The sequence below is a fragment of the Gekko japonicus genome, unplaced genomic scaffold (genome assembly GCF_001447785.1).
Source record: "Gekko japonicus isolate JY-2015 unplaced genomic scaffold, Gekko_japonicus_V1.1 scaffold3646, whole genome shotgun sequence".
NCBI classification, from domain to species: Eukaryota; Metazoa; Chordata; class Lepidosauria; order Squamata; family Gekkonidae; genus Gekko; species Gekko japonicus.
Window position 1 is genome coordinate 31,092 of NW_015162589.1, and position 22,340 is coordinate 53,431.

Consider the following 22,340-nt stretch of genomic DNA (forward strand, 5'->3'; position numbering starts at 1 on the left):
CGGGGCCCGATTCCGCGGTGGCGGAAATCGGGCCTCCAAAGCGGGGGGAAATCCGCCCCCCAGAGGGATTTGGCAGCCCTACATCTTTGTATGGACAAACGCTGTGTTCTTTTAAAAGTTCCTTAGTAGGTAGAAATTCAACCTGGACAGCTTTCACTAGCCTAGAAGTGTCACGGAGAGAAGTCATTGACTTTTGATTTCTCCTTCTCATGTGTTGGACTGCATTCATTTCCCTGTCCTTGCTGCTGCGAATGCAGAGTCATTTGCCCTGGTAACTGTACCCACCCAAGGACTGTTGGCTTCCAGAGAAGACAGTTCTTCAGATGATTAATAGAATTCTCATTACTGTCATAAAACTAACAGAAGCTTCCTGCAAGGAAATGATGAAGGTCAAATCAATTGAAAATCAGTTTCACTTTGCAAGGTATGTGATAATGATGTTGGCCGTTTATAGAACTAGAAAGACAGTTCAAAGCACTTCAAGTATTACTTATTTCATTATTCTTAAAAAAAAACATTTTAGCCGCCTTTCTGCTTTCCTGAACTCAAGGTGGTTTTAGGGTTGCCAAGTCCTTACCCTCTGTAAACCGGGGGAGTCCAGCGCTGGTCTGGGAGTGCGCGCGTGTATGCTTTGCGCGCGCGCACTGCAACCACATCACCTGGAAGTGACGCAACCACACCGGGCATGCCAGGGGCGGGGCCACAATCATCCGAAGGAAAACCATAGAGTTTTCCCTCGGATGACTGCAGCCCCACCCCCAATGCGCCTGACACGACTGCGTCACTTCCGGGTGACGTGCTGATGCCGGGCACGTTGCATGCTTTGGGGGTGGGGTTCCCCCCAGGGCCCAATCCGCTGGTGGTGGGTAACGGGCCCCCCGGGGGGACTTGGCAAGCCTAGGTGGTTTACAAGGTAAACAAAACCCTAACCACAAAAAATACATTAAACCAAAATTTAATATCACATTTTAAGTATTTTTTAACTGCTGTGACCTGGACAGCCCGGGTTAGTCCAGTCTCATCAGATCTCGAAAGCTAAGCAGGGCCCTGGTTAGTATTTGGATGGGAGACCGCCAAGGAAGTCCAGGGTTGTGATGCAGAGGCAGGCAATGGCAAACCACTCCTGAAATTCTCTTGCCTTGAAAACTGCACGGGGTTGCCATAAGTCAACTGTGATGAGGGGGAAATCTCATTGCAGATTTTACAACAACCCTGTAAGGTGGGTCAGAACGAGCACTCAAACTGCAGATGGGGACGTGAGGCTGAAAGAATGGTGTCTCTGAGGCTATGAATGAGTTCACGGCCAAGGTGAGATTGGAACTGGGGGCTTCCTCATCCATAGCTCCATGTCTCATGGCCCATTGTGAAGCTAGAAAGTCACTGACGTTTTGCTTCCGTGTCACTGTGCAGTCATTCTGCCACTGTTTGGAGGATTCTTCTCTGGCTCCAAGTATATTTGTTATCTAAAACAAATGTGATTTGCCTTCAGAAAGGGAAGAGCTTTTGTTGGGGTGACCTTCCCCACACACGCAACCACTGTACACATGCACCAGAAGCCCAGTGGAGCAAAGGTCTGAAGCTTTGCTCTTCTTGAACATTCCAAAAATCAACAGCTTTGCTCTTCTTGACATTCCAAAAATCAACAATGTTGTGAAAGGAAGGTATTTTTTAAAAAACTAAAGCCCTTGGCAGAGGATCAATTAAGATAGCTGTGTTTTACTTGAAGGCAAAGTCTACACAGTGTTCTAGCAAAAAGGACAGTTACGGTTCTGCAGAACTAGTGATGGAAAGAATATGTCTGTCTGTACATTTCTATGCAGCTAGCACTATCCTGATTTATGCAGAAGTAAGCCAGTGCAGCACTTTATTGCATTAAACGAAAGTGTGGAGAAATGCATTTTTATTTGGAGGTTTGGGCTTAGTAAAACCTCCATACTGAGTTGTATTTTTTCCCCTCACTCTAAGCTGAAGACAGGTAAGAAAGAGAAAGTCAATTGCTCCCAAGCCTCACCCAAGTACCAACTATCAAAGCTCTGGAAATGCTAATGGCCTTCCTGGCCAGAGACAATGAAATAGTCAGCTCACCCCTGAACTGGGAATCTAGCACCTAGAAGGGATGCAGAGACTTAGGCCGAATCTGCATTTGTCTTTCCCACCGGTGTCCCAGCCTTTTGACTCCGTCTTCAAAAAAGCTGTCTACATTTGGTGTCGTTTTCACACCTCAACAGTGCTAGCATACTTTTGTACTCCACATATGTTTATCATCCTTTTGGAGCGGCTCCACTGTCATTGCACCTCTGCACTGCTTTAAAAGAATCTTCCCCAAACAACATTCAAACAAGCATAGAGAAAGACGGCGTCACAGCAGCATGAAACTGATTTTAAAATGCAAATGCAGATTCGACCTTAGCTGTGCAAGGGGATAGATTGTATCCTGGAGATTTCAGAGAAAGATTCCTTGACCTACAAGGGAGAAAGAGAACTGAAATAGTGAAAGCTCTTGCCACAGAGGGAAAAAGGTATGTTTTCAGTGGTCCATGCCAGGGGAAGGAGCTTTTGCACCTGAGTTCCACTGAATTGAAGGCCACCATAGCCATGTGGGGCAGACAAAGGGCTGGCTTCTAGACAAAGGCTCTGAAGTAATGGGAATGTTCTAGAACGTTAACTTCTAAGTTAAAGAGCCTGCCTTAGAGTAAGACCAGCTAGGGTATATATAGAGTGGGTGGCAGAGCAATTGTGTGCTTATATCTTTCTTTTGGATTCCTTGTTCAATCTGTGTGTGGACATTTTACTTTCAATAAATTGTTTACTCTTTTGAATGCTGGTAGCTGTTCTCCTTTTTACTTGATTTTGGAGGTTTTGGTACTTACAGATACTAAGTACCAGCAACTTTTTGGGGCTTTCCTCAGTCCTGACAGGGGAATTGGTGGGAAATGGTGCAACCTTACATATGGGTACTGGCTTTTTTTAAACCAAAAAGCACTATGTGTGTTTGTATATATAATTTTAATTCATGTATGTGTGTAAAACATTTAAAGATTGCTCAGAAATCAAAGGATTCATCTAAAGTAGCAGTTAAATAGCATTATATATGACATGCATTGAGCTGAGAGAAAAAATCTGGGCTGTTCATTATGCTAAGAAACTGTTATAAAAATATTTGGAGCGTGTGTGAAACCAAACCAATTGAAATCATTCCCAGGAGGTAAAGACACTCAAAAATTTCTCCCTTTCATTATGTTTGACATCTTGATTTCAAATGTTTACAATCTTCTTCGTGGTCTCTGTGCATCACACCCTTGGGATACTCTGCGCCTGCGCTGACCTTCTCGGTACCGATAGCTAGCAAAAGGGATTTTCGCGCCTCTCCCAGGTCACGCGCCGGCTCCACTGCGCATGACCAAGGAGGGGCACGCAGATCCCGCCAGTTCTCTTCTGACCGCCGCGCTGGTAGGACGCCTTCTGCTTCGGTCTGTTAAGTACAAACTTTTGCTAAACCTGCGTTTAGTTACTTTCTTTTTCTTTATTTTTGTAGTTAGCATTTTTCTCCGGGTGTTGTTTTGTGTTTTTCTCGTTTCCCCTCCGCTGGCCTATGGCCCCGCGGTGGGGTTGTTTCAAACGGTGCAAGACTTGCGGCCTTAAAATATCCCCCACCGACGGGCACTCACTTTGCCTCGTCTGTCTAGGGGAGTCGCACTGTGTGTCCAAGTGCGGACATTGCCGGAAGTTTTCGAACCAGACGAGAAAAAACAGAGCAGCTCGTCTACACTTGGCCCTGATGGAGAAGGCACTATCTCCACAGTCCTCTTCACCGTTGGACACGTCCGGGCACGCCTCGATGTCCACCTTGGCTGCGGACACTTGTCCTCCCGTTCCGGGATCATCGACGTCGACGGTCGCAATCGATGCTTCGGCACCGAAACGATCGACGCCGATAAAGGACCACCCCGTACCTTCCAAGATCCGGAAGCAGGGGTCATCCGTTGCCGTACCTTCCAAGATCCGGAAGCAGGGCAAAGACTCACAGCAGTCGAAGAAACCTAAAACGGACAAACCCAAAGTCCATAAGGTTTCGGCTAGTCAGGGTCGAGATCCCACGCAAGAACCTCACCCGATCGGTTCGGATCTCGACATCGACCTTACTCAACAGACAAATCAGTCGCAATCTGATATGTCGAGCCATCAATCCTCTCATGCCTCCCCAGAACGTGGAGTCGAGGATCGGCACCGACCAACTTCTCCTCCCCTGACGGCCAGAAGACTTCTACAGAAATCCTTTGAAGAGAGTACTTGAGTAAGTCCTCCTACATTTCAGCTTCCTTTTCCTGTTCTTGTCTTTGCAGTATCTGGAATTAAGGTTCTCCAGGAAGGTCCGCCTGTGTGGGACGATCCAGTACATTATCGCCACGGTAGGTTGACTGGGGGTGCTCTTTGTCAAAGTGAGAAGCACTGTGTGCCTTGAACATTGAATTAAAGCTATGCTAAGCCATTTTGTACAGAGACAGACTGTTGGTCTAGCTAGCTCAGTCTGTCTGCTGTGACCAGCAGTGGTCCTCCAGGGTCTCATGATAGACCTTGTGGTTTAACTGGAGACGGAATATAGGATCTTCTGCATGCAGTACTTGAGTTCTATTTCTGAGCTGTGGCTCAGAGGAAGTGAAGGTCTTCACTCTTGTAGGAGGGATCTACCATGAAACCAATGAAGCCTGAGCTTCAGGGCCCCTAATCCTGGAGAGGCCCTGAAGCCACTTTTTTTTTTATGATTGAATTTTTCAACAAAATTGGAGTTTTTAAAAATGTCTGTAATTAAAATAAGGCTATCTTAGTGACAGAATCATAAGCCAATGGGTTGAAGTACAAGTACTTAATATTGACCTTAGCATATGCCCTAGTACCTGTTTCATATGGCCAGTACAGCAATTTTAATCAAAATCTGAGATGCAGTAGTTAATTTTTAAAAAAAATTGTGGTGGATTGCCATGGAACAACCCCATTGAAGATGATAATGGCGGTTACCCACAACTTGTTGCTGGTGGGAAGGGGCTCACTGTATGGCCCATTTTCAAGGGCTCCCCCCCACCAACCGGTTCTCTGCCATTTGGGCCTCGAGGTCCTTGTTGGATGTTGCCCTACAGTTGCTGGTTGTGAAGGGGCTTCCATAACAGTTCAAACTTCAGGGTCCCAAAAATGTAGGTCCACCACTGCGCTCATGGACATGTGAACCTGCCTTCTGCTGAGTGTTAATCTCAGAATTGCCTGCTCTGACTGGCAGCAGCTTTCCAAGGATCAAAAAAGCAATTGCCCTGTACTCACCTCCTAAGATCCTTTTAACTGGAGGTGATGCAGACTGACCCACATAAAGCACATGCTTATCCCCTATACCATGATTCCCTAGGTCCAAAAGCCTCCCAATGCATGCGGAATATCTGCTCCCACTCTCCAGTCATCCTGCAGACTGTGTAAGACGTGACTATTCAGGAGGGCATTTTTCTAAAGTGAATAATGTTATAGTTCATGTCTGTGGAATTTAAGGACACCTTATTTTTGCATTGTTCTCTAATGACGTCTCTTGTTTGTTGTGTGTAATATGCTTTTACTGCATGACTCTCCAATCTTGTCATTCTGCTTTGTTGTCTGTATCATGCTTTGTTTTTGAGTCTGTTCTTCTCTAATTCGGTTGGTTGTGTCAGCTAGCTGCCATGTTTTGCTTGTTCCCTTCTCTGATCCTGGCGCTGCGGCGCATGCCTCATAGCTTGCTCGCTGCTCTGCCGCTTGCCGTAAACAGCGATAGGGAGACCGTGAGAACCAGTGCTGCTAGACTGAGTTATCTGTCTGACCTTGTGATGGGGGGAGGGCTTGCGTTCCACCACAGGTGTGAATTTTTCGGCTCTCATGGGGCACTGAGACTCTCCCGTTTATTATATAACCTCCCGCCGGGAGAATTCCCACGTGCTCGGATTTCATTTGCTTAGCCATTTGCCTCATCCTGCTATATGTAAAGATGTTTCCGCCCCATGGTCATTCCTAACAATAATCTTGTGGACATGGTAACAGACTTGTAGTCTAAGAAAGCATAACGCTTCCCTGGAAAAGTGTGTGGAGATTTACTTGCTGTTGAACCTGACAGGTTGCAGGTATCGTACTATTCTTATTTGCATTGTTTTCGGTTGTAATCTGCCTTGAGTCTCAGTGAGAAAGGTGTAGTGTAAATGAAGTCACTACATATGCCTTCTTGTCTAAAGTTTGCATTCTTCCATCTCTTCCAGATGCTGTACACTGGAATTGTCATCTATGCTCCGGCTTTGATCCTCAACCAGGGTACGCTCCTTGAGCTGTCTTGCAATTTGAATGACTGCATTACTCAGGAGTAAATCCTACTTCATTTGGATCTTATTTAGCGCATCACACAGACACACACACACACATCGTTTTGCACGACATCTGTTTGCGAGGCTCATAGAAACTCTGCAAGTAAAACTTGTCCCTGACACAGGGCTTGAGTGACAGAAGCCCTCTCTGGCTAAATGGCTCAAGCCAGTTTGGCCAGTTTTAAAAGATGGAGAAATAGGATATAAATATATGGGCCAATTAAACAAGTCAACAAAATCGTTCTTCTTCAAATGGCTTTGCAACCAGCTTTGGCAGGTCTAGAGAAACTTCTGCTTTAAGATCCTTTCTCATTCTTCTAGTGACCGGACTAGATATCTGGGCCTCCCTTCTCTCCACTGGAATCATCTGTACATTCTACACCACCATTGTGAGTATACTGGATGTCAGGGATCATTTCGTAGAAAAAGAGGTGCAGGAGCTCATTAGCATAACTTATTAGCATAACTTATTTGCATATGCCACACCCCCTGACATCACCGAAAGTGTGTCAGAAGACAATACCCACTGCTCAGACTCCACTGTACTTTTTGGGATTGCTAGCTATTGGTGGTGGTGGGGGGGAGGAATGTGCAGATCTGTCCTTGCAGAGGAGGGAGAGCTTGTACCTGAATAAAACTTGGTCTTAAAGGTGCCACTGGACTGTTTACGGTTTGGGGCCCGGGGGGGGCGGGGGGAGCTCTGCAACTTACCTGGGTGCTTCTTGCTCTGACTGAGGGCTGCTGGGAGCAGGGGGTGGGGCTCCCTGGGCTCTTTACTGCCGGAGCTCCACTCCTGTGCGCTCCTGCAGGAAATGACCCCTGCTGGATGTACTTGAAAAGTTGCTCCCTATCCAGAGGTTGGTCAGCAGATTCCATCACATTCTCCTAGACCCATTCCATCAGTCATCTGTTCTGAAAAACAAAAAAACAACAACATATTCCCCTTTCATTATTGATGGGTTCACATGAACACAGGAAGCTGCCTTCTACTCGGTCAAACCTTTAGTCCATCAAATCCAGTGTTCTCTGAATGGCAGCAGCTTTCCAAGGTGTCGAGGTGAGATTCTTGTATCTCCTGATATTGGTGCTCCGAGATGGCTAGGATTGCATGTAGAAATGTGTTTGTGTGAAGCATATGCTCTGCCCCTGAGCTACAACCCTTCTGATTAAAAGCAGAAGAGCATCACTTGGAGATATTTGCTCAGAAACACAGGAAGCTGTCTGACACCAAATCAGAGCACTGGTCCTTCTTGCCCAGTTCTGTCTGACAGCATTTAGGGTCTCTTTTCAGCACTCATAGCTAATAACTCTTGATAGACCCTCCCATGAATTTAGAATCATAGAGTTGGAAGGGACCTCTGGGGTCATCTAGTCCAACCCCCTGCACAATGCAGGAAATTCACAAATACCTCCCCCTCCACACCCACAGTGACTGCTGTTCCATGCCCAGAAGATGACAAAAAACCTCCAAGATCCCTGGCCAAAATGGCCTGGAGAAAAATTGCTTCTAATCTTGACCCCAGTTTGCCTAATCCTCTTTTAATTTAAAAAATGCACACACCAGAAGAGCCTTTACTGGATCAGAACAAAGGTCCATCTAATCCAGGATCCTGATTCACATGGTGGCCAACCAGTTGCCCCCCAGAAGGCCCACATGCAAAGCACAGAGGCCAAAGCCCCTTTTTGTTGCCCCATGGGCACTGGTATTCAGAAGTATATTGACGCAAAGCATGGAGATTCTATTCTGGCTGTTAAGGAGCTCTTCCTTGAACACCCCAGTCATAAACATTTGTACTCAGCAATTCTCAGGATGGTGAACTATCAGACATTGGCCATTTTGTGGTCTCTTCTAAACCAATGTCTCTATCCAAGTTTTCTAAGTCTCCTTTCTGCTCTCAGGGTGGAATGAAAGCTGTTATCTGGACAGATGTTTTCCAAGTGTTTGTCATGCTCTCGGGCTTCATTGCCATCTTGATCCAGGGGACGCTCATGGTAGGAGGGCCAGGCCAAGTCTTGAACATTGCATACAACCACTCCAGGATCAACTTTAACGAGTACGTTCTTACCTACTGTCACAAATAGTTCCGCCCTGGATTTTTGTGAATTTGAATTTTCGCTGCAGTGTTGCCATTCTGTGTTGTTCGTGTGCGTACGCAGATGTGTCTGCAAAATACCCTCCATCAATGTTCCCTCTAAGCTGTGGAGTCCTGTGAGCAAAAATTCTACTTGGTGAGCTACTGGTATTAAAGTTGTGGGCGAGCGATTTGGCTGCTGCATAAATTAGTTTGCCCTGCCCTGAATTTTTGTGAATTTGAATTTTCACTGCAGTGTTGCCATTTTGTGTTGTTCGTGTGCGTACGCAGATATGTCTGCAAAATACCCTCCCTCCATCTGTTTTTTGGTGCACATTTCCATGTCTCTCTGTCCATCCATCTAGTGCATCACCGCCCCTCCCTCAAGGAGCTCAGGGTTAGTGAGGATTTCAAGGCAGAGCTTCAAGATGCTAGTTCAATGCTCTGCCAACTATGCCATACGTGCTGTCTTGTTTGTCCACAATTTCCCACCATTGTTTCCTCATCTACTGCCAGGTGCATGTGAGGAAATGTGCCCCCTCAAGTGAACTCTTCCTCATATTGCAAACAGATCCAGATGTGCAAAGTGGTAAATGTTGCCTGGCGCAGGGGATCAACCTTGACATATGGATCAGTGACACAATGCAAGAGAATCTCCTCGTTCCCTCTTCTCCAGCCTTTTCCAAAAGGATGGCTCTGTTTCCAAAAGGATGGGTCAAAATCACGATCACAACCCCCTTTCCAAAGGAGGTCTATGCTTTCTCAACCCCCCCCCCCCAAACTTGTGAGGAAGACTGACTGAGATGTTGATCCCAATGAAGGCATAAGAAACCAGTTTTGAAGACAGAGGTCTGATAGCTTTTTGCTAGAGACTGGCTAAAAGGAAAAGTTTGAGAGTTTTAAAAAACCCACCATGCCCCCCAGGTTCTGCCCTGGTATGCCCTGCCTTCGAGCTGCTCAGCTCTACCCCTTGAGACTCATGGTTTGTTCTGAGAAGCATCAACATGGATTGATTTGGGAGCATTCACTTTTTGTGTCTTCCTTCCTTCCTTCCCACCCCAAATGCAGCTTCAATCCTGATCCCCGGAGCCGTTATACTTTCTGGACATTTATTTTCGGTGGGACAATGGTTTGGCTTTCCATGTACGGCGTGAACCAAGCCCAAGTCCAGCGCTACGTGGCCTGCAAGACTGAGAAGGAGGCAAAATTGTGAGTCAGATGGGAGGGAGCATTCTTTATGTTGCACTTTACACCCAGTGACATTGAGATTGATTTACAGAAATAAAAGAAACATTTAAAAATCATGGTACATATAATAAAAGTATAAAACAGAAAAGAGCCCTGCTGGATTAGGCTGAGAAAACCCATCTGGTCCAGTATCTTGTTCAGTATTAATTTACTATTGATTTTATAAACCAAATTGCGGTAAACTGCCCTTGAGGACCTTTGGGTGGAAAGGTGGTCTGGAACTATAACTAAAGAAATAAACTGCAGTAATAGTCTTCCCCTGTTGTTTGCTTGCTCCAGTAACTGTTATACAAAGGTAAAGTGCCTTGGATCATGGAGGTTTCATTTAGCTACCAGAGCCACTAGCTGTTGATGAAACTCTCCTCCTCTATGAATGTGTTTGATCCACTGTTAAAACCATCTAAGGTCCGAACAACACCTCCCCTTTTAGCCACTTTTAAAAATGCTTTATGCAATGCAGCCATCAGGACAGTGATTTAAAAGGGAAGACCAGTGCTGGGGGGGGGGGGACTGGGTATTAACCTTTGCCTTGTTTCCCCATGCAAAATCCCCCCTTCCCAGTTGCTGTTTCCCCCCTCAGTGGGGAGATTCTTTGGGCATACCAACATTTTCCTGAAATCCCCTTACTCACATGATGAACCAGGCCCAGACTCATAGCCATGAGGGGGCATTTGGGGGCAATGCCACCCACAGAGGAGCGCCGACCTCTCGGACAAAAAAATTCAAACATTTTTTTTAAAAAATTCAAATATATATATATATATATATTTATATATTTATATATTTAAAATGTAGGCCCCAAATCCCATTTTGGCCCTGGGAACATTCCAAAATGACCCTGGGCACAGTCAGGGAAGCTTCAGCCTCATTTTCGTTTTTCCAGTCCAAAAAATAAATAGGCTTTTAACAACGAAATAAAATAAAATAAAATAAAATTGCAAAATGCAAAAGGGAGAGTGAGTTGGAGAGTGCCCCCCCCCCCCCCCCCCCTAGAAATAATGTTATAATGTTATTGTATTTTTGTAATTTTGTACACACCCAAGAGTCACTTTAGTTATTACAATTGTTACTTGCACTATTGCAGTAGTTTTTTTTATTTTGGCTGCAAGAGGAGCAGCAGGCGTGACCGGGGTGCCTCCCCCCAGATTTCCTCATTCCCCACCAACCAAAATTTTCTGGCTACACCCCTGACTAGGGCTAGTTCTCCAGGCAAGCCACCCAAGCTACTGCATGGGGGGGGGCAGCACAATCAGGAGGGTGCAAATGCACTGCAGAGGCCCATTCCACTCCAAGCCATCAGCAGCACAGGAGGTGACTGACATCTCTTCCTGAGTCTGCACTGCCACCAGCTGGGTCCTGGCAAGACCCCTGTGGCAGCACTGGTGGAACCAGTTGGTGGCAGTGTGGGCCCAGGAGGTGATAGGTGTGCCTTGCCTGAGGTGACAAAGTTCCTTGAACCAGCCCTAGACCAGACTTGGAGCAGGAAAAACTTGAATCAAACTTCATTTCTCTTATTTCCATAGACTGTGTTTTTGCTTGACATGATATGAACAAATGCTGTATATAAACGTAATGCCTGATGATTTATTGACACATGAATATGGCTGGAAAATAGTACATTTATACAGGAAATGTTATGCTCAAGGATGATAATAATAGGCCTACTGGTTCGATTTGTGCAACAAAAGCTGAAGAGGGTTATCCAGATCCAACCAATTGTTAAATTCAATAGCGTTTCTGGCCCCAAATCCCATTTTGGCCCTGGGAACATCCAGTCCTGACCCATGCTCCCTCTAAGCTGTGGGGTCTTGTAAGCAAATATTCTACTTTGTGAGCCACTGGCATTAAAGTTGTGAGCAGGTGATCTGGCTGCTGCATAAATAAGTTTGCCCTGGAGCCATCCTTCCTGAGCTGAGACAAAAATGTGTGAGCCGGAGGCTAAAAAACGGTGAGCTAGCTCACACTAACTCAGCTCAGAGAGAACACTGGTCCTGACCCCTGAGCCGGGCTTGCTGGGAGGGCGGGGTAAAAAATCTAATTAAACAAATAAATAAATCACTCGTGTTTCCTAAACCTTGGTCTGTAAAGCATGGGTTGAGCTAGTTTCCGAGATGAGTGAGACAATGTGTGTTGCCTCTCGCCCCGAGTCTCTAAATGATTTGATACAACAGCCTTGCGTGACTTGGACATGCACTGTGCCCCTGGCGTGATTATGTTCCTCAAAGTGGTGGTTTCAGTTTATGATCTGATCAGCTGTTTCTGAGCCTTTGATAGTGTCTCTGGGGTGCATGCCAAAGACGCTGCAGTGTTTGTGTTCCTTTGTCTTTCCTCCCTAGACAAATCGGTAAACTCAAGCTGTGCTTCTCGCCAAACCAGATAACCCTCGGGCTCCCTCCAGTGTTTTCTCTGGCACTCCACCCAGCTCCAGAGCACACACGCAGCTATCAGTGCAGCAGGCTAGGCTGGGCCGGGGCAAGGCCTCCTTGTGAAGTGGGTTAAAGGTAATGTGAGGCCACCAGAGACTAGGACAAGGCAGATGTGGAGACTGGAATCTTGGGAGAGACATCCTTCCTAGCAATGAATCTGCAACCAAGAAGATTAGGGAGTACAGAAGAGAACAACCAAGATGATTAGGGGCTTGGAGCACCTTCCCTATGAGAAAAGGCTGAAGAGTCTGGGACTCTTCAGTTTAGAAAAGAGATGTCTATGGGAGGACATGACAGAGGTTTGTAAAATTATGCATGGGGTGGAGAGAGTTGACAAAATAGAATTTTCTCTCCCTCTCCCAAAATATTAGAGCTCAGTGGCATCCAAGCTGATGGGCAGTAGATTCAGGACGGACGAAAGGAAATATGTCTTTACACACAGAGTGATTAAAATGCGGAATTTGCTGCCAGAGGATGTAGTGATGGCCACAGGCATAGACAGCTTTAAAAGGGGATTAGACGGATTCATGGAGGATAGGCCTATCAGTGGCTACTAGCCCTGGTGACTAAAACCTCCACATTCAGAGGCAGTCAACCTCTGAATCCCAGTGCCAGGAAACAACATCAGGGGAAGGCCTCGACCTCTATGTCTTGTTGTTTGCCCTCTAGGGGAACTGGTTGGCCCTGTGTGAGACGGGATGCTGGACTAGGTGGATCACTGGTCTGATCCAGTGGGGCTCTTCTTATGTTCTTATATTTTCAACCAGCATGTGGTTGCATGTGAAGAGCACACAAATGAATTCTTTGTGTGGGTTATCATAGCCATTCCTATATGGAAGTAACCCCCACTTAGAAATCTCACTCTCTATACATTGTCCTCCCCCTTCCTGGCATGCTGCTTTTTTCTAGAGAAGAAGACTGCTTGATAAAAATGCATGCTGCAGAATTAAGATTTCTGCCAAGGGTGTTCTGGGGACAGGGCACAGTTCAGTGGCTGAGTATATGCTATGCAGACACAGAAAGCTCTGGAGCCAGTCCCTGAGAAAGAACTTTCTCATTGCCTGAGACCCTGAAGAGCCACTGCCAGCCAAAGGAGACAGTGCTAAGCTAGATGGATACAAGGTCTGGCATAATGCAGGGCAGCTTTGTAGAGTGAGTGAGGGGCTATATTAGAGGGGGAAAGCCCCTGCCTTACATCGGAAAGTCCCAGGTTCGAAACAGCCTGGCTGGGAAAGAACTTTCTCTGCCTGAACCCCTGCAAGTTGGGAATATGGTGCTGAGCTAGCAGGACCAGTGGTTTGACTTAGTGTCCATGGTTTAAACTTCTTGATCTTCCCCACACAGGGGACCTCCACAGCCAGAGGCAATCAACCTTTGAATACCAGTGCTGGTAGGAAACATCAGTAGGGATGGGCACGAACTGGCTCATGAACTAAAGTCCGTGACGCGTTTTTGGTTGGTTCATGGTTCGCAAACTGAAGTTCATGGCAGGACAACTGGCGTGAACTTTCCATAAACTTTCAAGCAGTTTGTGGAGGTTCCTGCCGGTTTGTGAATGGATACATTTCAAGACAGACTGTCTCCACTCAAACAAAATGTTTTCCAAACATCAAAGTAAACAGTTTCAACCTAGCCATGTCAGTTTCATGAGGGTTCCCCCTCCCTTTTGCCAGTGTTCCTTTGTGTTCACTTCCCGTTTTCTTGCACACAGCTTGCAAAATCCCATCCCCCCTGCTTGGATTTGTGACTCTGTGCTTTCAGATCAGTCCTTTTCAACTTGCAATGCTAGTGGCACTGGGTTCTGTTGCACACTCTATGAGTGGACTGGTACTTTTGGGCACTCTGTTCATTGTATTGGTCCTGTAGGGCTTGAAAAAAAATGCCCCCCTTGCTTGGATTGTGATTGAGCAGGCATTGACACATTGGCACTGAGTCCTGCTGGGTACGAGTACACTGCACTGGTTCTGCTGGGCTTGCAGCCCCCTTTGCTTGGAGTGTGATTCTGTGCTAGACATCAGTCCTGTTGAGCTGGCATTGCCACAGTCAGAGTAGGTTCTGCTGGTTACTAGTATATTGCACTGGTTCTGCTGAGCTTGCAAAAATCCTGCTGGACACTGATTGCTGGACACTCAGTTTCCACTAAACAGATTCTCTGGTTTGACCTTAGTCCTTTTGGGTTTGCGCTGCCACAGTGGCACTGGTTATGCTTGGCACATTGCACTGGTTCTGCTGGGCTTTCAAAAATGCCCCTCCCCCTTCCGTTTCTACTGTAGAGATTCTGTGTTTCTGTCTTGCTGGGCTTCTATTCCTTTTTTTTTGCTGTTTCCCCCTCTATTGGGAGCAATGGAGGATGGGGGCACCTTCTTTGGGGGTCTGTAACTTGGACACTGTAAATCCAATCTTCACCAAATTGGCAAGCAGGTAGAGGAGAATCAGCCATAGATCCCTGGCAAATTTGATGTCTCTAGGTTCCACATGATCCATTCTATACACTCCCGAACCTCCTGAACCTGAGCCTGTCATTTCCCCAGAAAGTACTTTTCTGGGGGCACCTTATTTGGGGGGCCATAACATGGACACCATAAATCCAATCCTCACCAAACGTGGAGGGCAGGTAGAAGAGAGGCAGCTGGAGATTTCCTCTGAGTTTGGTGCCTCTAGAACATTGGGGGATGCATTCTACCATGTCATGAACATTATTAATTGAACGAGTTCATTTAGCCCCTAAAAGTTCACAATTGTTTGTGGTTTGTGAACTGGGCACACCAGGAACCAGGAACCAAACCACATTTTCTCAGTTTATGCCCATCCCTAAAGATCAGGGGGAGGGCTTGACATCTGTTGGCCCTCCAGGGCAAGTGGTTGGCCAGGGTGTAAAACAGGATGCCGGACTAGATTTATGACTGGTCTGATGCAGCAGGGCACCTCTTATGCCCTTACAAGTCCTGTTAAAGATGTATGTGTCTTAATTTCTCTCAGGTCACTTCTGACTCATGGTGACCCTACGAATGAATGGCCTCTAGAATATGTTTTCGAAGGCTTTCACGGCCGGAGTTCATTAGTTGCTGTAGTTTTTCCGGGTTGTGTGGCCGTGGACTTGGCATTGTAGAACCTGACGTTTCGCCAGTAACTGTGACTGGCATCCTCAGAGGTAGAACTCAGAAAGATGGAGTACTCTCTGTCGGATCATTCACAGCCTTGCTCGGGTCTTGCAAACGGAGGGCCCCTGGTTTCCTTGACTGAATCAAGCTGTCTCATGTTGGGTCTTCCTCTTTTCCTGCTGCCTTCAATTTTCCCTAGCATTGCAGAGTTACTCTCCTGTTTCCTAAGTACCCTTTCAGTTTCTAAGATGTTCACTAATTTTTGAGGTTACAAAGAGCTAACGTGGTCCAAAACAAAACCCAAAACCTAAAGTCATGTCATGCCTTTTAAGACCGAATAAAGTAATACAAAACAATGTGCGAGCTTTTGAGATCTCCAGCAGTCTTCATTAGGTAGGATGTTAAAGTGTGTGTGTGTTTCAGGTCTGATTTTAAGGCCTCTTGCAAACATCCTGTGAAGAACACTGAGCAGGTTTGCCAAGATGAAAATATTTTCTTGCCTTGCATTAATTTCTCCCCCCTTTCTGTCCTCCTTCTCTCCGCCTTTCTCTCCCCACTCCCAGAGCTCTCCTAGTCAATCAAGTGGGCCTCTTCTTCATAGTCTCCAGTGCCGTGGCCTGTGGCATTGTGATGTTTGCTCTCTACAAGGACTGTGACCCTCTCTTGGCTGGGTACATCTCTGCACCCGATCAGGTACTCTCTGAGTTGATTTAACATGCTTGAGATAGGGATAGGATTTTCTGGGCATCCAAAGAAAATGCTGAAAGAGAACAGGGAAAAAAGGAGACCCTTTTGGGAGCCAGTTCGGTGTAGTGATTAAGAGCGGTGGACTCTAATCTGGAGGATCAGGTTTGATTCCCCACTCCTCCACATGCAGCCAGCTGGGTGACCTTGGGTCAGTCACCAACAAACCTAGCCTTGCAGCTCCAAATGTGTGGACATTTGCCCAAGGTCCAGAAGTGCACCTGCAGCATTCTGTACTATGGGACAAACCAGGGGTGTATCTGCACATCGTTTGGCATTGTTCAACACTGTTGTTACACTATAGCAGCCGTTTGTGACTGGATTGGCTTGTCCACATGAGAGAATCCATTTGTGTATAACAGCTGTAGCGCAGTAGATGGGAAATATCCACTGATGTGAAGCCTGATTATGCAAGTGGATCCTGGCATTGTTCTAGACACTTTTGCTCGGCACTCACAAATTCCAAACAGTATTTTATTTTGGCACAGTGCTGCTGATTATCTTGTCCATGGCTTCTCTAGGACCACCCCACTCCTTTCTTGTCCTTTCTCTAAACCAGACTTGTCTTCTTCTCTTTCAGTACATGCCTTACCTGGTCTTGGACATCTTTGAGAAATACCCCGGTGTTCCTGGCCTTTTCCTGGCTTGTGCATACAGTGGGACTCTGAGGTAAGTGAGAGTTAGGATTAACAAGGGAAGGAAGGTGAAGGGGCCATGGCTCAGTGGTAGACCACAGGGCTATTTTTGGGCAGGAACGCACAGGAACGGAGTTTCGGCTGGCTCCCAAGTTGGCCACGCCTAGCAGGAACTCATTAACATAATAGGCCACACCCAACAGCAGAAACGCATTAGGATTGGCTACATTAGGGGTGTGTGGCCTAACATGCAAAGGAGTTCCTGCTATAAAAAAGGCCCTGGGTTTTGACAACAAACAAGGTAAACAGAATAACAAGCAAAAGGTGGGTGTGGCTGGATAACCACACTTCTGGTAACATGGGGGTGCGGCCTAATGTGCTAATAAGCTGTGCTGTCAGGGGTGTGGCCCAATATGCTAATGAGTTCCTGCTGTTGGGTGTGGCCTATTATGCTAATGAGTTCCTGCTGGGCTTTTTCTACAAAAAGAGCCTTGACCATCTGCTTGGCATGCAGAATGTCCGAGGTTCAATCCCCAGCATCTCTAGTACAAGAATTAAGTTGCAGGTGATATGAATGACCTCTGTCTATCTGAGACCCTGAACAGCTACTGCCAGTCTGAATAGACTGTACTGACCTTCATGCAGTGGTCTGATTCAGCATAAGGCGGCTTCATGGGAACGGAGTGTTGTTGTTTTTTAAAGACTCAGGGTCAAACAACACAATACTTTCCTTGGCGACTAGGAAACTTATCTTGTAATTTGGCCTCCAGCGAGCTCCAGATGGAGAGAAAGGCTTGCAACTTAACCAGGTTATGTTTAAATCCAGATATGCTGGTGGCCATGTGAATGTCTGTTTGGGATTTTATCAAATTTTGGGGTCATGTTTCTCCAGACTTTCCAGTTTCTAATATGGGTTCTCATGCTCAGGATTGCGGAGGTTTTTTAATTTTTTCTGACCATAGTATTTTCTGGATGGCTCAGGCTAGCCGGATCTCATCAGATCTCAAAAGCTACACAGGGTCAGACTTGGTTAGCACTTGGATGGGAGACCCCCAAGGAAGTCCAGGGTCGCTACACAAAGGCAGGCAATGGAAAACCATTTCCACTCGCCTCTTGTGTGAAAACCCCAATGGGCAACCTTTAGTGAGCTGTGACTTGACAAGACATACTTTCCACCACCACTAACAAAATTTGATGCTTGGGTTTTTTGTGTGTCTGGTGTAGTGGTTAGGAGCATGGACTCTAATCTGGGAGAACTGGGTTTGATTCCCCACTCCTCCACATGCAGCTACTGGTGTAGCCTTGGGTCAGTCACAAGTTCTTTCAGAGCTGTTCTCTCAGGAGCAGTTCTCGAAAGAGCTATCTCAGCCCCACCTACCTCACAGAGTGTTTGTTGTGGGGAGGGGTGGGCAAGGAGGTGGTAAGCCGCTCTGAGACTCCTTCGGGTAGTGAAGGGCGGGGTATAAATCTCCTCCTCCTCCCTCTTCTTCTTCTTTGTCAATTGGTGCCAAAATGGCACTTAATGTATAAGGGAGGGTTGTCATGCCTGATTTCCTCCCTGCAGCACGGCTTCGACAAGCATCAATGCCATGGCTGCAGTCACTGTGGAGGACCTCATCAAACCTTCTATGCCCAACTTGTCACCACGGAAACTCACTCTCATCTCCAAAGGACTCTGTGAGTGAAGACGGGAGTGCAGGGGTTATCCTTTCCTTTGGGAAAGGCGCAGGGTTTGGGGAGGTGTGAGGGTATCCTTTGGCTGTCTATCAGTGGAGATGCATTAGAACACACACTGTATATGGATGAACTACGTAACAGAGGCAATATGGAAGGTGAGAGGCGTTGCACAATAGAGTTTGTGCACCAGCCGAGGAGCGCTGAACTTTGTAGAGAAACCTTTTATCCCAGGTGGTGTGGTATGTCTCTGCAAAGTTCTGTGCCATGGACAGGTCCAATGGACGTCTAGATTCTCACCCATCCACATGACTTGGTGCATTGTTGCCTGTGTACCGATGGGCAAATTTTGCACCACACACTGGTGGCTGTTGGTATTGCAATTGCTGTGTGGCGATCTGCATGAGCCATCCTGGCAATGAGGTGGTCCCTTGTGGATTTTGGGAAGTGCTGCATACCTCACAGCTCTTCCTACTGTATCCTGCCTTCTCCGTCTGCAAAGTAGACCAGCATGCTGTTAAGGGTAGAATAAGGGGCTGTAACGCTACAGCGGAGCGTGCAACAGCTAGCTTCTGAGTGGTAGTTTAGACGAAGGAGGAGTGGCAAAATTTACAGAGGACGGGACCAATCAGCAGATTGCTGAGAGTCACCTGACCATGAGTGGACTGAATTGATTAAGGGGGTTTAGGGCTGGGGTTCTTAGCTGTGAGATGTCTCCAAGAGTCCAAGCATCAAAACAGAAAGGGCTAGTTATGAGCCCATGCATAATCATGGGAAAGAATTTTCTGGGCCAGTTCTGAGATTAGAGGAGTGGTGCAGATTTATTTATTTATTTATTTATTTAAATTTATAACCCGCCCTCCCCGCGAACGGGCTCAGGGCGGTGTACAGATGGGGCCAATGCCCAATACATAAAACATTAAAACTGCATTTTAAAAACATTCAATATAACATAGGTGCTCTCCATAATAACTAACAAGGGAACAGATGACGTCATCAGGATGGTATCCTTAGTGGCCACAGCTCCACGCAGTACCACCATTTTACGAGTTGGTAATAAACTACCAACTCGTAGGAGCTGCGGTGGCTCAAGTGGTTAAAACGCTGAACTGCAGGCGGTGGAAGGTCAGTAGTTCAGCAGTTCGAGACCCGGGTGCCGCATGATGGAGTGAACTCCCATCTCTAGTTCCAGCTCCTGCCAACCTAGCAGTTCGAAAGCAAGAAATTGCAAGTAGATAAATAGGGACCACTTCGGTGGGAAGGTAACAGCGTTCCGTGCGCCTTGGTGTTTAGTCATGCCGGCCACATGACCACGGAAACGTCTTCGGACAGTGCTGGCTCTTCGGCTTTGAAACGGAGATGAGCACCGCAACCCTAGAGTTGGATTCGACTGTCTTTCGAGCAAGGGAACCTTTACCTTTACCTTTTAATAAACTAGTTTCCCTGGGTTTCCCCCCACCACCGTACTGGTGACATGGGGACAGGAGAGAATGCTAAGACTTCTTTACATAAATACAAAATCACAGCTTTTTATACATTTTGATGGAGGATATTATGTATATTTCTAGCTCTGATCTATGGTACATCATGCATCACTGTTGCTGCGCTGTCCTCGTTACTGGGAGGTGGTGTGCTACAGGTAATTATTATCCATGCAAAGGTAGAAAATGCCCTAATACTGCTTGTAGCCTTATCTTTTTGAATGTGTTACTTTGCTCTGGTCACATACTAGTCCCTTTAAAGGTCTGTCCTTCCCTTGTAACATGTCCTTCCCTCTCACCATAGGGAAAATGCTCAACTGCTGGGTCATTTTGGTGACTTTTTTCTCCACCATAGAATTTGTCAAACACTGGCTTTATCTGCAGATTTATCAGACTGCAAGAAATCCGGTGCAGTTGGCACGTCTGGCCCAAACCAAACAGACCCAGCCTAGTTTCCCTTTATTTCTCACCCTTGTCTGTTCAGGTGACAGTATGGTTGCCAGTATCCAGGTGGGGCCTGGAGACCTTCCTGAATTACAACTGCTCTTTAGACTACAGTTCCCCCAGAGAAAAGGGGTGCTTTGGAGGGTGCACTCTATGGCATTCTACCCCACTGAGGTCCCCAAGTACCACCCCCAAATCTCCAGGAATTTCCCAACCCCGAGTTGGCAACCCTAGAGGACAGCCTTGTTTTCCTTTGCTCCGCAGGGTTCCTTCACTGTCATGGGAGTTATTAGCGGCCCTCTGCTTGGAGCATTTGTCTTGGGGATGTTCATACCGTCTTGCAACACAGTGGTAAGTTCCTACAAGGGAACGTTACTTTAGTGCATTGATTGATGTTGTACATTGTCCAACAAAAGGGTGCTGCACTGTGGAGGCTTGGGGGCCTCCGGTTGCCCATAGCAACCTACTCAGACTTCAATATCTGGTGCCCTTTGTAAAATTATTTTAGGCATCAGGGCCTAAACTCACACAAAAATATTTCCTCAAATCCAAAGATAGAGATTTGACAGGGGAGTGGGCAATTGGGATTGTGCATGGTAACTGGAGCGGTTTAGAAACGATGAATTTACACCTCTGTAGATGGTCGATAGCCAAGGCAGTAGTCTCTAATCCAGGAATTCCCAACATGGTGCCCAGGGGTGCCATGCCACCTGCTGACACCTTTTCTGGCACCCTCCAAGTGGACAGTGGATAGAGCCAGGTGGGGATTTTTCCCAGCAAGGCTTCTGACTAGCCACTGGAGATGTGGTTGGCTGTGCAGATCTTTAAAAATGTTGCTTTAGCAGCAGCTGCCACCATGGCACAAGGATCTTCACTGTTTGACTGAAGGTAAGCTGCAACAGCCATTTTGTGGCTGGAACCACTTCCCATGGCAGCCATTTTGCAGCAGCCATTTTGTGGCTGTGCCACCATGCTGTGTCAGAATCCCAAAGATGGCTCTAAAAGGTTGGGTTACCCCTGCTCTAATTGCCTGTGATTTCTTTTGTCCTTCTAGGGTGTTTTCTCCGGTCTAGGGATTGGCTTTGTGATTTCCTTCTGGGTAGCTGTGGGGGGCACCATCTACCCACCGAGCCCTGATACTATGGGTGTTCTCCCATCCTATGGAAATTTTTGTCCACTCTATAATGCTTCTGAGGGATTGAATAGCACCATTGTGTTTGGGCCGCTGCCCCCACTAAACATCTCGGAACCCTTGGAAAGGTGAGAGACGGGGAAGGGGGAAATGGGAATGGGTGAGGAGAACCATATTTCTTTCAGTTGTTATTAAATGGTAGTGGTAATAAAATGGCGGCCTTTGTGGAGATCAAAAAGCAGTTGACGTGGTTGATTTGTTATGTCTTGGTTGTGATTTATGATCCCTTCTGTCAGATCTTCCTTTGGGCCTTCTGACATCACTTCCTTTGAAGGAAAAGGAAAAGAGGCAACATACTTCAGCTTGCCTCCATGCCTGAATGTTCACCTGGGAATGGAGGGTTAAGACTGGAATGGATCCTTGGCTTCCGGTCTGGCTCCCGCGAAAGGCAGACGCATCCTCGGGTCGCTCCCGAGGGCGTCTTGCCCGCCCGCGGTGGAGGAGGGAATCCGCGCAAGCGGAGCCCCGAACGAGCCCCTCAGGTGAGAGGAGCTCGGATCCGGGGCGCTTTAGGGCGTTCTAGGGGGGAGTCTCTCTTTCGGTCGAAAGATCGGAGATTGAGACTCTCGCCATGCCCTGCCCCTTTGGACCTTGCTGCGTGAGCGACCCCGTTCTACGGGGTTTAGCGGAACCACCGGGCGTCACCGAGTGATGAAGCGAATATCCGAAAAAAATGGAAAAGAAAAGACTGGTGTAACTGTGAGTTGTCAAAATACAGAGAAAAAGAACTAAGAACGTTCCCCCCCCCCTTTCAGCGGAAAATGAGGAGGTTAATCCTCTACAAGCGAGAAAGAAAAAAAAGAAAAGAGGGGGGGAATGGACTGAGCGAATAGTGATGTTTTCCTGGTTTGATGGGGCTTCAGATGACTGACTGGGAAGTTAGAGTCTAGGCTGATAATCAGCAGAGGTTTATAGAACCCTTTTGCCAAGCCCAAATGTCCATATTTGTATTCCG

At 46.9% G+C, this 22,340-nt stretch overlaps 1 protein-coding gene across 1 annotated transcript in view; it reads left to right on the top strand.

The window, feature by feature from the left end:
- SLC5A5 (solute carrier family 5 (sodium/iodide cotransporter), member 5) overlaps window positions 1–22,340 on the top strand; it is a 42,973-nt gene that overhangs the window by 15,220 nt on the left and 5,413 nt on the right. The window contains exons 2-12 of the mRNA XM_015406458.1: window positions 4,344–4,409; window positions 6,267–6,318; window positions 6,690–6,757; window positions 8,268–8,422; window positions 9,509–9,649; window positions 15,779–15,908; window positions 16,540–16,628; window positions 18,159–18,271; window positions 19,837–19,907; window positions 20,458–20,544; window positions 21,248–21,453. Of these exons, the coding sequence (XP_015261944.1) occupies window positions 4,344–4,409; window positions 6,267–6,318; window positions 6,690–6,757; window positions 8,268–8,422; window positions 9,509–9,649; window positions 15,779–15,908; window positions 16,540–16,628; window positions 18,159–18,271; window positions 19,837–19,907; window positions 20,458–20,544; window positions 21,248–21,453 (1,178 nt within the window). The remainder of the gene's footprint in view (window positions 1–4,343; window positions 4,410–6,266; window positions 6,319–6,689; window positions 6,758–8,267; window positions 8,423–9,508; window positions 9,650–15,778; window positions 15,909–16,539; window positions 16,629–18,158; window positions 18,272–19,836; window positions 19,908–20,457; window positions 20,545–21,247; window positions 21,454–22,340) is intronic.